The sequence below is a fragment of the Tiliqua scincoides genome, chromosome 1, assembly GCF_035046505.1.
Source record: "Tiliqua scincoides isolate rTilSci1 chromosome 1, rTilSci1.hap2, whole genome shotgun sequence".
In the NCBI taxonomy this organism is placed as follows: Eukaryota; Metazoa; Chordata; class Lepidosauria; order Squamata; family Scincidae; genus Tiliqua; species Tiliqua scincoides.
In genome coordinates, this window is record NC_089821.1 from 215800776 (window position 1) to 215818831 (window position 18056).

General features: G+C 41.2%; 1 protein-coding gene across 1 annotated transcript in view; it reads left to right on the forward strand.

The window, feature by feature from the left end:
- Window positions 1–18056, forward strand: part of ESR1 (estrogen receptor 1) — a 246200-nt gene that overhangs the window by 96624 nt on the left and 131520 nt on the right. Inside the window, exon 3 of the mRNA XM_066615710.1 lies at window positions 3412–3602. Coding sequence (XP_066471807.1) covers window positions 3412–3602 — 191 coding nt within the window. The remainder of the gene's footprint in view (window positions 1–3411; window positions 3603–18056) is intronic.

Consider the following 18056-nt stretch of genomic DNA (forward strand, 5'->3'; position numbering starts at 1 on the left):
AGGCCACACCTGGAGTATTGTGTCCAGTTCTGGTTGCCGCATCTCAAAAAAGACATAGTGGAAATGGAAAAGGTGCAAAAGAGAGCGACTAAGATGATTACGGGGCTGGGGCACCTTCCTTATGAGGAAAGGCTACGGCGTTTGGGCCTCTTCAGCCTAGAAAAGAGACGCCTGAGGGGGACATGATTGAGAAATACAAAATTATGCAGGGGATGGACAGAGTGGATAGGGAGATGCTCTTTACACTCTCACATAATACCAGAACCAGGGGACAACCACTAAAATTGAGTGTTGGGCGGGTTGGGACAGACAAAAGAAAATATTTCTTTACTCAGCGTGTGGTCGGTCTGTGGAACTCCTTGCCACAGGATGTGGTGCTGGCGTCTATCCTAGGCGCCTTTAAAAGGGGGTTGGACAAGTTTCTGGAGGAAAAATCCATTATGGGTTACAAGCCATGATGTGTATGCGCAACCTCCTGATTTTAGAAATGGGTTATGTCAGAATGCCAGATGCAAGGGAGGTCACCAGGATGAGGTCTCTTGTTATCTGGTGTGCTCCCTGGGGCATTTGGTGGGCCGCTGTGAGATACAGGAAGCTGGACTAGATGGGCCTGTGGCCTGATCCAGTGGGGCTGTTCTTATGTTCTTAAGAGCAGCTTCTCTTGAGGTCTGACTTCAGGCTGGGTTTCAGGACTGGGATTCAGATAGCTTTGGTTGCCTTGGTAGATGATCTGCACCAGGGACTGGACAAGGAGAGAGTATCCTGAACAAGCTACCATCTCAAGGGCTGTACTGAGCAATTAGGTGAATATTCCTTAAACTGTAGATCTATTGCATAGAGCTATTTCAAAGCAAAGTCACACAAAGTCTATCAAATCCTCAGACAAGAGAAATAATTGAGTTTTAAGGGAGTTAATTGAAGCATGCATTTAAAAGGGGATTGGGTAAATTTCTGGAGGAAAAGGCCATCACAGCTTACAAGCCATGATTTGTATGTGCAACTTCCTGTTTTTAGAAGTGGTTTACCTTAGAATGCCAGATGCAAGGGAGGGCACCAGGATACAGGTCTCTTGTAGTCTTGTGTGCTCCCTGGGGCATTTGGTGTGCCACTGTGAGATACAGGAAACTGGACAAAATTGGCCTATGGCCTGATCCAGTGGGGATGTTCTTATGTTCTTAAGAGCAGCTTCTCTTGAGGTCTGACTTCAGGCTGGGTTTCAGGACTGGGATTCAGATAGCTTTGGTTGCCTTGGTAGATGATCTGCACCAGGGACTGGACAAGGAGAGAGTATCCTGAACAAGCTACCATCTCAAGGGCTGTACTGAGCAATTAGGTGAATATTCCTTAAACTGTAGATCTATTGCATAGAGCTATTTCAAAGCAAAGTCACACAAAGTCTATCAAATCCTCAGACACAAGAGAAATAATTGAGTTTTAAGGGAGTTAATTGAAGCATGCATTTAAAAGGGGATTGGGTAAATTTCTGGGGGAAAAGGTCATCACAGCTTACAAGCCATGATTTGTATGTGCAACTTCCTGATTTTAGAAGTGGTTTACCTTAGAATGCCAGATACAAGGGAAGTCACCAGGATACAGATCTCTTGTAGTCTTGTGTGCTCTCTGAGGCATTTGGTGGGCCACTGTGAGATACAGGAAGCTGGACAAAATTGGCCTATGGCCTGATCCAGCAGGGCTGTTCTTATGCTCTTAGTAGAGGAACATCTAGTGTTTTGACGGAGTATGGGATTATGCATTTGTACCATTTTCTCTAAAAGGAAGTAAAAAGGGGGGGGGGAGAGAAGATAAAGAGAAAAATGGAGAATAAAAATGTTATCAAAAGGCATTTCTCTGAGGCAAAGTCAACTCTATTTATGTGGTTATTTGCTTAGAAGTTTTCTATAGTACCTTTCCTCAGTCTCAGTGGCCAAAAACAGCAGATTAAAATATGTCCATCTTGCAAAGAGCAGATAGCTATCCTAGTGTCAGTTCTTCTGTGAATCTCAAATATTAGAACAAGTAGTAAACGTGATGTTTTTTAGTTGGTAACTGGAAGTGTGTCAAGGAGTAGAAGGGTTATTTATCAAGGACTGAAAGAATATCTATTCCAGTCCTTATTTCTGTGGTGTGATCCTCCATAGTTTGGTATGCTAAACAGAATAATTTGATAAATTATTGTGAAATTGGTTGGTTAGATTCAAGACAGATAGTACTTGTTCATATAATGCACAATTAATTTATGGAATTCATGGAGGAGAGGTCTGTCAATGTTTCTTAGCTGTGATGGCTAAATGGAGCCTCCTGCGTCATACTGCTTCTGAACATGAATGCAAGTTGCTGAGGGAATGACAGCAGGGCGGCAGTGGGAAGCTCAAAATGCAAGCTCCCCTCACTCAAAATGTCTGGCTCCAGTTTGATTTGGGCCCTGGATCCCTCTGAATAAAACCCAATTTGAAATGCACCTTGCATTCTGCAAAGCTTTCCCTGCAAGTTCCAACACTTCCTTGCCAAGCAAACCTCCCCCCTCTGTGTGTGTGTGTGTGTGTGTGTGTGTGTGTCTTGAGCATTATATAATACTCCGGCAATATTCAGTCCTGGCAAAAATTGCCGTACATCTTTAGAATGTAGTTGGTACTTTACACTGTCCATCCTCCAATCATTTCTAATGCACCACTTTCTTGCAGGTTGAGTCTCCTAAGTTATTACTACTTGGTAGCTAAAATCATTTTTATTTTCAAAGAGTACACCTGTAGAAAATCAACTGAAGGTTTCTTTGGGTGCACAATGGCAGAAGAGGTGCATGTGTGTGTGGAGAGCAAGGCACTCGGAGTGGTTCTGTTGGCTAGCATAGCCTTTTCTTCCATCGCCATGCTGCTTCAATGCTCAGCCATTGCTCTACCATGGATACATTCTGTTTAGTTCGGAGCATTCACTTCAAGAGAGGTTTTTAATGCCTCATGTTGGAGCACTGTGACCAGTTCCTCCTTGCTTCTCTAATGCTTAGGCTACATTCAGCAAAAACAGTAGTGCAGTAGATGGCTGAGGTGGAGTAGCAGGTTGTCAAATTTTTCAGCATGAGGTACAAAGGAGTGAATGTGCCTTGGAGTAAATGTACCAGCTGTGATGTACTGTGTGTGTGAAGCAGCAGTGGCTAGATGTGCAGGTAGCATAGCAGAAGAGGGAGTACAGGCATACAATTGTATTGATCTCTACTAGCCTCCAACTCTGTTCCTTGAGTACAGAGCAATCAAGATGATACCCAAATTTTGGTGTTTGATGTCAAACATAACTGTTTTTGATATATTATGTTGATTAGTTTCCTAACATTGGAAATCAGGCAATTACAAAGCAGGTAATTATGAGTTTCAGCAGCGTCACTGATGTCAATGAGCTCACTGAATGTTCATTTTACAGGCCAGGCTCAGAAAACAGACACCATGGTGGCAGGGATCAAAGGGCCAGCAACACTGAAAAGGGAAGTCTTTCCATGGAATCTACCAAGGAGACCCGATATTGTGCTGTGTGCAATGACTACGCTTCAGGCTATCATTATGGTGTTTGGTCCTGCGAGGGCTGCAAAGCCTTCTTCAAAAGAAGTATTCAAGGTAATAAGATTGATGCCAGCCAATGAATAGCTCACTTGTTTTAACCAAGTAATGGAGGGGTTATGTCAGTGGTTCCCAAACTGTGCGCCACGGCACCAGCTCACAGGGACACCGCGGGATGTCCCTGGCTCTTTTTCCCAGATCTCCTGGGTGCTGCCATCTTCAATCACACAATGCTCATGAGATCTCAGAAGAACTTGCATGATCCAAGATAATGGCACCCAGGAGAACAAGGGAGAAGAGTTTGTCATGAAAGAAGGGCACTGTGACTACGCTAAGTTTGGGAACTGCTGGATTATGTAATAGGGGGCTAAATTCTTACCATAAATGAATTATTGTGCAATAGTTAACTGCAATTGAATGTCTTCATCCTCCACCCTCTTGAAATACGTCATCATTCTCGTGAAATTTATATCTAATATATTCTGCTCAAATTGTTACTTTTTATTAATTGTGATTACAATGATGTAGTATAATGGTCTTCAGTTAAGAGAGTGCCTAATAAGTGAACTGTCATCTTTGCATTGCATAATTCCTGTTTTCAAAGTAAGTGGGTTGTATCCAACCCCTCTTTGTACATGAATTTCATTAAGTATTTAATTCAGTTCAAAACTGAATTTCATTCAGTGGGATTGTGCCTTAGTTGTGGAGGAGATCATGATAATCCAAACTAGTCTCATATCTTTTCAATGTTTCTCATGTAAAAGGCTCATTGAAAAGATACAGGACTAGTTTGGATGATACTCATTTGGCCCCTGCCATCACACAGTGAAGGAGCATGTCCTTCCTCCCACAACCAAGACACCATTCCACTGCCCTCTAATTGCACAGGCAGTGGTTCATCTGAAGTGCTTCATAATCAGATGAATCACACAGTAGTGTTAAGTGGTACTTTAAAGCAGAGGTGGGCAAACTTTCAACTTTAGGGATCCTGGACCTTTAACAATTGTATAGAATAGGGCAGTGGTTCTCAAATGTTTAGAATTGGGACCCATTGAATGAGAATGAAAATCTGTCAGAGCCCACCGAAAGTGATGTAATTACCAGGAGTGACGTCATCAAGCAGGAAAATTTTTAACAATCGTAGGCTGAAATCCTACCCTCACTTACCCAGGAGTAAATCCTATTTACTATCATTGTTAAAGCATATACACAGTAGCCTCTTCAAAGTACAGGTCTGTAACAGTTCCCCAAATGCAGTCACATACCATGGGAGTAGTATCAAGTCTGATATATTAGAAATAAAATGTATTGAAATGAATGGGGACCCACCTGAAATTGGCTTGCAACTCACCTAGTGGGTCCCGACCCTCAGTTTCAGAAACACAGGAATAGGGAATTTCGGCAGGTATAGCTTGTCATCTCACAGGTGACAAGCTGCACCTGCTGAAATTCTCTCTCCTACACAATTGTTAAAGGTCCAAAATCCCTAAAGTTCAAAGTTTGCCCACCCCTGCTTTAAAGTAATATTTATTTGCGTGATGAGTGGTGTTTTGGGTGGTGCACCTCCATGCAGTTAGAGGGTAGTGAGTAGGTGTGTGCACCCATGTCTTTCCATGTGATGACAATTGATCAGCTGTATTGTCTAAATGGACTTATGGGTCCTTTTTTGAATCCTTCTTGGACCATTATAAATCATCAAATGTTTTTTCTCTTTGTTAAAACAAAAAACAAAACCCACGACTTGGCATCAGTATCAATTGATACTGAATAGGGATACTGTTATCCAGTTCATGCCACTTTTTCTCCCTTCCTATTAAGAGAGAAATAGTTTAATGGGTGGTCATTCTGCAACTTCTGTGGTGCTTCAACATTATTTGTTCCTTTTTTTCCTAGCTTCAGTGTTGCAAAGCATTGAAATTATATCTTTGTTCATCTCCCTATACTTTTGAGATCAGCACCAGAAATACTGCTAAGGTGGTGTTTTTTGAATCGTCTTTGAGTTCTTCTGCTCATTCCAGACAATTCAAAGATCATGATAGATGGTTATTAGTCATCTGTGTTTGGCATCAGGCAGTATCAGTTTTTGTGGGGTTCTTACTATGGTTGGGGAGTGAATGCAGGTGAATTAATTAATGAATATCAATTTAAAATGGATATACAGGTGCAACCTATTTATCCATGGATTTTTTATCTGCTGATTTATCTCAATGTGAATCGGGTGGGGGGTATTGAAAGTCGAACACACCTTTGCCTCCTTTGCCCTGCGCTGGTGTCTCAATCCATTTCAAGGCAGCCCAAAATACTGCAAAAAGGCTCCAGGTGGGGAAATAACCTTGGAGCCCTGGAAGAGGTTCTCCTTGCGAAGGAACAGTAAGACCCCTGGAGTCCCTGAGCCAGCAAAGAGGCTGAAGAGGGGAAGGGGGGAACCTCTGTAGCCAGAACACAAGCAGCAAGGCAGAGCGTTCTTGCATGCTCTCTCTTTCACACACACAAAGGGGCAGGTGTGGTAGTAACTGAGGGGATTGCTTTAAAAAACCCAGGGAAGTCTGGATTGGTGGAATGAATTACAAATAAGATCAAGAATACAAGAAGACTATAAATGAGGCATCTATGAAGGAGATATAAGCTTTGATAAAATATTTTTGATTGATGATGGAAAATATGTCAAGAAAATGTACAATTTTCTTCTTGAGATAAAAATGGAAGATGAGATAGTGAAAGATTCAATGGTGCTCTGGGCAAAAAATTTTGGATATAACATTCCGATTGATGATTGGAATCAAATTTGTAATTCAAATATTAAGATAACAAAAGCGATGTCTTTTAAAGAGAACTTATATAAAATGTTTTATAGATGACATTTGACTCCAGTTAAAATAGCAAAAATGTATTCACGTTTATCAAACAAGTATTGGAAATGTAAGCAGATTGAGGGTACCTTTTATCATATGTGGTGGACTTGTGAAAAAGCTAAGAAATATTGGAAAATGATACAAAATATGTTACAAGAGAAACTTAATTTTGTAATACCATTCAAACCGGAAATATTCCTCCTAAATATAGTATCAGAAATTAAAGACTTACAAAAGAAATATCTTATTGTACAGATTATTACAGCGGCAAGAATATTGTATGCACAATAGTGGAAATCTACAGATATTCCTAACAGAAAAGTTTATAGATAAGATTTATGAAATAGCAGAAATGGATGTAAACAGAATAAAAGATAAAGATTTAGATAAAATAAGAAGATATTGAAAGCCATTTTATGATTGGTTAGATAGTATTGGATAAATATTATGGATTGAGTAGATCAAGTTAAGTATTTTAATGATATATGTGGTGACAATTTATATGGAAAAGTTTGTGTGTAGTTTCAACCTGTTGTATAAATTTTGTTTTAAAATTCATTTTGTGACCCAATGGCCAGTACTGTGTAACGTTTGTAATCCTATTCCTAAGTTTATCCCATTTCCCTGCCCTGTATTTGTAATAAATAAATAAAAATTTAAAAACAAACAAACAAAAAACCCAGGGAGTGTTTGCTGAATTCCCTCTCCCCTTCAGACTGAGATGCTATAGGCTTTCCATGCCCCAGCCTACACAAACAAAACCGCTTGGCAAGCAAGTCTTGCCAGTAAGCCAAAGCATGAGATTTAGGCTACAATCTGATCCACACTTTCCTGGGAGTAAGCCCCATTGACTAGAATGGGACTTACTTCTGAGTAGGCAGGCATAGGACTGAGGCTCAAACTGAGGACTCAGGCTACAATTCTCTCCACACTTTCCTGAAAGTAAGCCCCTTTGACTACAATGGGACTTACTTCTGAGTAGAAATGCATAGAACTGGATTCTTATAAGCTCAGTATCCCACCTGTGGAAGAAGCGGGACAGCTGGCAATGGGGAGGGCTGAGGTGGAGGTGGTTACCGCTGCCTTAGTTTCCTTCCATCCCCAAGTGTCAGGCTGTAGCTATTTGCGTAACTCTATGCAATTTGTGTAAAATATGTCATTTCTGAGTCTGATTTAGCACAACGCTTTTTTCCTTTTTTAAAAAAAATATAGAAAAAGGAGCTTTATTTGTATAAAATATCTACGATTTCCTAGGTAATGTTTTTATGTAGTTGCTTGCAGTTCTTAACTCTGATGAATAATAGTCAACACAAGCCAAGGAATAACTACTCTGTCCTGAACCTTCCCATGTCAGTTTTTTGTGGGTTTTTTTGGGTGCAAAATTTATTACAGACACAGGTAAGGAAAATGGGTTAAACTTAGGGCTGGGACTACACAGGTTATACATGAGGGTATTGGCCATAGATTACAGCATGTCTTAATCCAAAAAAGAAATCAACAACGACTGAAAAAAAAGTCATCGATACAAAAATTATCATATTTGTCATTATACTAATTAATGATTTAACTAAACAATATTGTTTAACTAAAATTATTTATCCAGTCATAAAAAAGCTTCAAATTTTATGCATACAATATTCTTGCTGCTATACTGATATGTACAATGAAATATTTCTTATATTGGTCTTCAATTTCTGATGTCACATTTAAGCGGAATATTTCCAGTTTGAATAGTACTACACAGTCAGCAGTCAACAAAACCTTTATTAGGCATGAACATTTGATGGGTGAAGACTTTGTACAGAAATCTTAGAGAGAACAGAAACCTAAGCAGTACATAAATATATGTATATGTGCGCACCTTCGTGTATGTGTGCACAGATACAAACATACATTACATTATACATACACACATGAATTATTTAAAAGACAGAAAACAATCAGTTACTCTACAGATATTGCCAAAATGTAATCTACTCAGTGGTTGCTTGGTACAGAAAGCTTGGCTCGTTTCAAATTACTTAAATTTAAGAACTGTGCAACTGAGAGGGTTGTATGCTCGACATCACCTGCCAGAAGAAAATGAATTATAGCATTGTCAGAATGCCCTGTTTTAGCATTAAGCAAGGGAGAGAGAAATTGCTGTCTTAGCGCTTGATATCTGGGACAGTGCAACATAATGTGTATGGATGACTCTACTTCGCCTAAATTGCAGCTACATAAACGATTTTCCCAAGAGACATTTCTGAATCTGCCAAGTAAGTCATTAGAGGGGGTCACATTACAACGTGCCAAGGTAAAGGCCCTTCTCTCCAGGGGGTGCATTAGGAGGGACAGATATTTTGGTTGTTGACCAGTTGTAATTTTAAGTTGAAAGTTCAAAGGAGAACATTTTTTCCGTGCTGCACCTAGAATCTCTTGCCTTTCTCGTATATCATATAGTCTAGTTGTCAAAAGCGTGGTGATAGCCTCAGGAGAGGGGGCCCCTTGTAAATCAGCCTCAAGGCCCATCTGTGAGTTTTTTTTAATAAAATAGTACTATGCAAGGAGTTAATGTTGCATCAGTCAACAGCCCCTTTAGCAGCAAATTGTGATCAGCCCTGAAAAAGACTTTGGCCTAGTATTTTTAAAAAAAACTGGACCATGCATGTAACTCCAGTTTATGTTGACCTGATTCCAGGCAGAGTGCTGCATAGGGAACACAATGCAGTAAGCCGAGAATTTTGTAAAGAAATTTAGATTGAACCCTTTCAATTGTGTTATTTAATGCAGGCATCCATACTGGGATGCCATATAAAATTTGTGGTAGGACTTTAGCATTGAAAGCTTGTAAAGCAGCTGGTACAAACTGGTTGCCCCAGGAGAAGAAAAAACAAGTTATGGCTTGAACCACTGGTTTGGATGAATTGATTGCAATTGACCGATGAGAGGATCACAAATGCTTGTAATGAAATCGAAGACCAAGGTACTGGAATTCCTTGACCTGCTGTATTGATTTTCTACTGAAAAGCCAAGATTGTGATTTCCATGAGTTCCCAAATACCACAATTTTAGACTTTTCATAATTTAACTGCAAAGTGTTAATTGTCAAATATTCAGTGCAGGCTTTGACCAGTCTTTGTAAGCCTATTTTTGTACGTGAGATCAGAGCCATGTCGTCAGCATATAAAAGTAAAGGGACGTCCACCGATCCTAGTTTGGGGCAATGCGTGTCAAACTTTGTTAAGAAGGGGACCAAATCATTGATGAAAAGGATGAAGAAAATGGGTGCCAGCACACAACCCTGCTTGAACCCTTTGTTGATTGGGATTGGAGCCGAAAGGTCACCTTGGGGGGTAATTTCACTTGACAGGACGTATTTAGGTGGACACTAATTAATTCTAATAATCTTTTGTCAAGTCCTATCTTCTCAAGTTTTTCCCAGAGTCTGTCCCTATCAATAGAGTCAAAGGCAGACTTTAAATCCAGGAATGTCACATAGAGTCAAGATTTCTTTTGAGTCACCTGTTTGAAAATTAAATGAGACAATATCACACAGTGGTTGACTGTGGACGTGTTTGGTCTGAAACCTGCTTGCTCTGGACCTATGATATTATAATCAGGTATCCAGGAGGAAACTTTCCTCAATAAGTGGGATGCGTACATTTTCCCTGCGACATCCAAAAGGCTTATCAGCCTGTAGCTAGAGGGAAGGTTCTTATTTCCTTTTTTGAAAACAGGGACCAAGATTGATCTGGTCCAGAATTCTGGAATTACTCCAAATTTATTGATTCTTGTGAATAGTTCTGCAATAATTGGGGCCCACCAGTCTGGCGCTGCTCTATAGATGTCTGAGGGAATTGCATCTGGGCCAGCTATTTTACCCTGTTTTGAAATGACCTCATCCACTGAGACAGCAGGCCAGTGTGAGAGGTCTGGTGGGATGGATGCCTGAACAACAGAGGTCGATATAGATTCATAAAAAAAAATTGATTTAAAGTGCGATTCCACAGTTTAGCAGTAATACCAATTGACTCTTTATGAAAACAACCTGATATAATTTGCCAAAAACTCTTAGAATTTTTTGATCTAACAGCATTGATTAGTAGTGACCATCTTGCTTCTGCAATACGATGGATCGAAACTCTGCTAGCTTCCTTCAGGTGGGCAGTCAGCTTGAAATATTGGTGTAAAAGTGTTCTACTGTTAGGGTCTCTAAATTTTTTATAAGTGTTGCGAACGGCAGTTTTCAGAGATAAGCAGGTCTGATCAATCTTAGAGTCATCTCGCCAACCTTCAACTCTTCGGAATGAGGGGATCTTACCTAATATGTTCAAAAGAGTAGAGACTAAGTCCTTGAAAAAGTAGACAATCCCTGTTTGATCCAGAGTGGACAACTACGGGATTTTCTTTGCTTGTATTAATGCACAAAATGAGTCCTTAGAGTATGGGTCCCATTTAATTTTTTTTGTTATATTTGGGTAGCCATCTTCCTCCTGGGTGTTAGCGTTATGATAATGATTTGGGAGATAGTCTAAATCACACAACAGAGGAAGATGGTCACTAGACTGAGGGTATCCAACACAAAAGTTTGCTATCTGGGGAAGGAGTTGAGGAGCAACCAAGATATAATCAATAACACTTGCACCTCTAGATGAGATGTAAGTGAATTCTCCATTATCCCCCAATGCGTCTAAGTCATTTAGCCAAGTAAGGCCATAAGTAAAACAAAATTTAACTAGAAGAAGCCCCGCGGCATTGATTGTTCTATCTTTCAATTTCCTTTCAAATAGACAGGTCTCTGGCAATATTGTGTCAGTAGGTAAATCCCAAAGTTGATGAAAGATGTCAGAATTATGCCGCACCCTGGAGTTGAAATCTCCTGCGATTAGAATCTTATAAGAGGGAAATTTCCCTGTCAGGTCATTGATTATACCACTAAGATATGCCCATTGCTTTTCAATTGCAGATTTATCTTTTAAAGGAGGCATATATATGTTAATTATCATTATGCTTTGGGGCATTAGCTTCAACTTGATTGCTTGTATTTTGCAAAAACTATCAGCCATAAGTAACAATTCATGTTTGAAACCAGGTTTCACTAATATGGCAAGGCCTCCAACTGGGCGACCTTTTACTGCACTCTTCCGTGCAGGTAAAGATATAGAAAGAAACCCTTCAAACTCAATAAGTCTAATTGCCCAAGTTTCCTGCAGTAAAATAATACCTCGGTCTCTTAAAACAGTATCTAACTCTTTTCCACGGGTCTTAGCAAGCCAACCAGCAATATTCCAAGATAGGATTTTCAGTTGGCCCTGTAGAATGCCCTGGAAGCGGTTAGGTGAAAGTCATTCTGATGGTTGAAGTTGAGGGGATTTGAGTATCTGGATCCCTCTGATTTCTTATACGAGGATGTTGTGTTCCTAATTCAGGGGTAGTGTCCTCGGACAGTCTTGACTTGGCATCCAGGTTGTTGGCAGATTTACCCCTTCTGGGGCTATTTTGGTTACTGGGAGAAGTTGAATGCAGTCACTCATTGTCTGCACCACTTGGCTAGATTGAATATCCTCTGATGAGAGCTGTGGTAATTGTGCTGTAGCTTCCTCTAGATTAGCAAATTCTGTCTGTTGTTTAGTTGGTGGAGGTGAATTACATGTCTCTGCCGCTGCTTTCTCCAACACTATGATTGGTTGGCAAGGGCCACTGACAATGGACTCTGTAGATGGTGAGTCCAGATTATTCAAAGGCAGTTCCATAGGCTCAGAGATCTGAGCCTCACTGATAGATGATAACCCTTGAGAGGTAATCCTTGAGAGGAGGACAAACTTCCTCCAGTTGGGGGCTCCTGATGAATCTCTGCCTGGAAGGATCACCTCTGAGGGGGGGCCGCATCTGGAAGAGAAGTTGGATGGTCTCGTGAAGGAGGTAAGCTCTTAGATGATGCAGAGCAGCAGGGGGTCAATACAATGTCTGTTAGTTCTTGCCATACCATCTCCACTTTCTTGACCATCCTTAGTTGTTCTTCATTGGGGAAGAAACCTAAATGCCTCCAGGGCCTCCCTGGTCATTGTGTCCTCATCAATGTCCAGGTGCAGCGATAGATCTATTGACTAGGAGCTTGTGTTGCTGCTGGGAGAGCCAATTTTCCAAGGTGACACCATAGTTTGTGGAGGGTCGTTAGGTGGACGCTGAGGAATATCACCAGTACTTATAATCTCCTCAGAGCTGAGCACAGAGTTCTTTGAATGATGTTTCCTGGCACATTCCATATCTACGTCAGGCATCTCATCCTGTGGCTCTGTAGTTGAGTTAATGACCCTCTCAGGGCACCTTATTGAAAGTGAGCCCATATGATCCATCCTGACCAGTTGGTCATTTAGTGTTGCAGGGGGTCGTTGGTTCAAACCTGCAGAGTCGGTTGTAACTCTTTTAGTCAGCTCTATGGATAAAAGAGAGTCCGAAGGAACAGACCGTTCTGCCATGTTCCTTGAGTTATTGGATTCTTCAGCAACTTCCATACTATCAATCTCAGTGGCATCGAGCTGTATTGAAAGGTCTTTCCTAGGATTTCCAGGCATTGTGCCCACAACGGCATCAGTTGTTTCATCATCATCCAAAGGATAGCTTACCGACTTAGGTTCAGCCTCCCTCATTTGTTCCTGCCGTGTGGCAAACGTATACATCAGATGGGACTCTGACACAGCATACGGAGAAAGCTTTCCACATGTGTCTTTGTTAGTCCCTGGATATTGCAGGGTAGAAGAGCGATTCAGCTTTGTTAAGGCAGCTTCTAGGCAGAAGGTTAGGCTTTGCAGGGTAGCTGAGTCCCTTTCAATCGTGTTCTTTATTTTATTTGGACTTGGAGAGTTTGTTTGCTCATTAGAGGGGGATGTTGCTACAGTCTTATCAGCTGTCTGGGCAGCCAGCCAAGAATCACTTTGTGCAGGGATGGAAGATGACACAGTGGTCAGAGGCTTCGAGCTATGTGTGGAAGAGGGCAGCAGCTCTCGATCAGTGTCAGAGAAATCAGAGAAGACTCTTTGCTGTTCTTTTAAAAGTGCCGAGAAACCTTCTCATCCGAAACAGAGTCAGAGGGATTGTAGAGGTGTCAAAGGACAGAAGGAGTCTGACTCTAGATGCAGGACTACTTAGCCATTGGGCACTTACCATATCAATCTGATTTAAATCCATACATAAAAGTTTACTTAAGGATATTTTTACACAGAACCTGTCCCTCCATTTTCCATAATTTACTGGCACTCTGCCAACCTCCAGGAGAATTTGGTTTGCTTGGAAACAGCGTGAGTGAGAGCCAGCAACATTAGGCAAAGAGACAGGTTTGATCCTAGATTCTTTCGCAGAGACAGAGGCGTCCTTGGGCATTATCTGCGTGTGACTATAAGCTCGTGTTGTTGCCAGAGAACTGCCCTTGGGTCTTGGGGCTGATTGCTCCTGCAGCTTCTTCTGCAGTGCATCAATTTGGGATGATATAAACTTGAGTTCCTGAAAGATTGCTAAAATTATTCTAGCCGCAACAAGGGAGTGACCTCCCAATAGAGTTAGGAGGGAAGTATTGCCTGGTTCAAGGTCCACTGGTTCCTCTTGGTCCCCTTGAGCTAGGTCTTTATCTCCCAGTGCACTCTCATGAGCATAAACATTTTGTGGAATCACTTCAGGGCAGGACCCATTCTTAATGTTTCCCAAACATGGTGTGATGTTATGTTCTTCCCCCTCCAAATCTATTTCAGTCTCTAGACAGCCCGAGTTGTTAAACAAAGCAGGGTTGGGAGTAACACTTACAGTCTCGTTCCAAGATGTTAATTGGTCCAGTCGAAGTTGTTTAGAGACCTTCAGTGGGAAACCGCTGCCAGCTCACTGCCTTTTCCTTCTCCTGCCCATGTTTTCAATCCAAATCAATCCACAAGAGTAGGCACTCCAAAGCAGCAAAATAACCAGTATCAATGTTATTTGGATATCCAAATTTTGATATTTGGATATATTTGTGTTCCAAATTTGTTTTCATTTACATCTGCTTTGATTTGATATAATTAATGGAATACTCACAGAAGTATGTGAATTCAGTCCATTAATATCTACAAAGAAAATTTCCACTTTCCACTTTCTGTCTTTGTACTTACTTTGTTCTCTGTCTTGTTGGTATTTTCCTTCTTGCTCCTCCCACTGCTCCTTCCACTCCTTCTTCTTCTTAACTCTCTTATATTTTTTGATCTATCTTTTCTTCTTCCGTTTTCTCCATTCTATTCTTTTTGGATTTAATCCAAAGAATCTTCTTCTTGAAACGATGTGCTCTCTTTCTCTGAGAGTTCCCTCTTTTTTTCTTTCTGAAAGTTCTGAGTTCTAGTAATAAATGCTACCTTTTCCATCTCCTGTCTCATTACAACAATCTCCAGTTCTTTAGGTTCATCTGACATTTGATCCATTCTTTTTTCCATCCCCTCCATATTTTTCTTTGTTTGTCTGTTTGTCAGGGAGGAGTTTATTTGCTTCATTTTTTCAGATAATTTTCTGACCTCTTCCTTAATTTCATTTCTGAATTCCCGCAACATATCCATTAATGAGGTCTGGCTTTCTCTAAAATCCTTTAAATTTTTTGATATTCTTATCAATATCAGATCAAGCCAATATAGCTCTGGCTATAAAAAACAAAAATAAAATGGTCCAACAATTAATCAACCAAGTCTTATCATCTTGCTTCACCTTTTTGTAAGGCTAATTCCCAAATTTTATATCTAAAAGGAGGAAGTCAATAATCCACCTCAGGTCAATACAAATGTCAAATTGTTCCAACAGTTAAAAAGTCATCCAAGTCTTATTATCTTGCATCCCTTCTTGTGAAGGGTAATCTTTAAATTTTTATATCCAAAAGGGGTGGGTCAATAATCCAATTCAAGTCAATAACACTGTCAAATTAAGTTAGTGTATATTTAATTGTACAAGCTTGAGTCAAACCTTTTGCAACAAAAATGAAAGTGAAAGTTATTCCAACCTTTAGACATGCATACCATTCCAACAGGGTGATCCTTTATCTTCCCTTATTTATCTTGTCTTGTTTCTTGCCTTTTCTTCCAGTCACCCTTATTACATAAAAGAAAAAAAAATACTACTCCAGCAGGGGCTTTTTAAAATCCAGGTTCACTCTTTTCCCCTCTGGGTGGCTACAAGCCAACGTAAATAATCTTAAAGTTATCTTTCCCTCCTTCCAACCTCTTGATTGCAGTTCTTTTTATAGCCTTTTAATGAACTGGTTACTCACAGTTAAAGGTTTTGTTCACTTTCATGTTTTATCTAGGCCGTGGGGGGGGGGAAGGAGTCCTCAGCCGTCCTAATCTTCTCTGAAGATGGCGTCCAGGATACGATGTGATCCAGCACAGGGCAATATCGGGGGAGGGGTTTATCTCTGAAACCGCCATCTCAAGAGACTGCCCCGTTCAAGCTCTCAGCCTTCGTTCCTTCTTCTTGGCAACGAAGAGTACCTCATTGTTGAGGTCCTTAGGAAAACACATCTATTTAGCAGTTCCCCTCAGAACCCTCCAAGGTTCCCTGCTACTGCACTGTGTTAACTCCACCCCTACAACGCGTTTTTTCCTAATCGAGGTGGGTCAGGGAACAAAACTTACGCGCATAAAAAGGTTCCACCTGTAATCATTCTTGGTAGTAATGTGACTATTTTAGGAGACAGGACTATTGATAACTGATGGAACCAGTCCTCCAGTGTTTGTTAGGTTTGCCGTCGTGGAGTTCTCCTGCATGCACCTATAGGTTCATGTAACAAAAGTGGGCAAAAATATTTTTTAATCCAACTCTAAGCTAGTGAATAGGCTTATATTTTTTACTTCAGATTCACTTCTGATGGTACCAAGTCAAAACTTCTCAACTTTGAATAGCTGCAGTATACTTTATTTGAACATTTTGCAAGCTGGCACTGATACAGAATGTGAATTCCTGGAAGGGGATGGGTTGGCAGGAGCATAGCCACAATACCCTGACTTGCTATAGCATCCAGGCAAAATTAAGAAAAGGTACTGATGTTTACCTATAGGGCTCTAAATAGCTTGACATACACAAGTTTGGAAATCTTCTAAACCAGGGGTGTCCAAACTTTTTGGCAGGAGGGCCACATCATCTCTCTGACTCTGTGTTGGGGGCTGGGAAAAAGTTAATTTACATTTCAAATTTGAATAAATTTATATATAAATGAATACATTAGAGATGGAACTTATATGAATGAATGAAGGTCTTGCAATCGCTCATGGCCTATAAAAGGCCTTGCACAAAGCAAGGCCAGTCTTTCCTTTGCTGCCACTGCTGCATCACAGACATGAAACAGCAAGCAGTGGAGGAAGCCATCATCACACAGCTCACACAAGAGGTCGAACAGTTGGCCATCACACTGAGAGCAGTTGCATCAGGCCAGCTCAGGCTCCATCAAGTCTCTGGAAGGCCAGAACTCATTAGAGACTGGAGGCTCCCAGCAGGCCAGATTAGGAGTCCTCGAGGGCCACAAGTGGCCCCGGGGCCAGGGTTTGGGCACCCCTGTTCTAAACCCTTCTTATAGTACTGTAGATGGGCTGCCCAGTCCTGGTACCTATGGCTCCAGTGGCACCAGATCCTGTGGACACTGGTACACTGCCAGAGCTCTCCTTGGGGGAAGGGAGTGTTTGCTCCCTTACCCCAGGTAGACAGCAGCTGGTGGCAATGAATCTCTTCGGCTCTGTGCCCTTGATTGAGGGGGCCCAGACCCAAGGAATCCCAAGTCAGGCTGCCTAGGCTGGGAGGGAGGATAGGATATAGTGGCAGAGCCCCTGGAACTCCTCCCCCCTCACTCCTAAAGCACATTTATGGCAAGTAGGTGGCCTCCTTACTGCTGTGCAGAGTTTTTACTTTGCTCTGGGTATCATCTTTCTGGCACTGGGCCCAGCACTGACTGGTGCTGGCCTGGCACCATGCTCCCTACTTGGAGGGTGCTGTAAATATGCTTTATGGCATGTTTGACACCCAGTGCTGGCACTGAGCAGCAGCACCAGTGCTCCAAGCCCTTAATATTTTTATCTCCTGCCACAATTTCCAATGTATGAAATGGTCTATAGTTCTTGTCTCTATTCATCTTTAGAGCAATTTCATCATAAGAAAATTGTGCACTTTTCATGGTTGGGTTAGAGGTGGACTAAAGAATGGTAGTGATTATATGGCTCACGATCATGGTTATGACTTGCAAAACCCTAAATAGCTTGCCCAAAAAGATTGTCCCTTCAGCTGTGAAATTTGATAATATTCTAGATTGCATTTTTAATATGCCAAATTGATGTGACCAAAGCATGTAGAGATACAATGTCAGTGGAACTGCCTCTCATCAGAAACTCTCCATAGTTAGGATCAAAAGTGCACATGGCATGTATCTTCTTATTTCTTTTCTCTTTATAGTTTTTAAAATAACGTTCTTTAAGTGGGAAAACAGCAGGTATGGGAGGAGTTACTTGAATCCATTCCATTCATTCCATTTTGCTTTCAAAACGTCCATCTCCTCAAGCTGTTTTTCTCCCCATATTGTGGGCGGGGGGGGGGGGCAGCAACTATTCTTAGCAGAAAATGACCAGAAGGGTAAGAGTTAAAAGGGCCACATACCCTTGCTGTTACTTCACTGAAATTGGAAGCTTCGGAG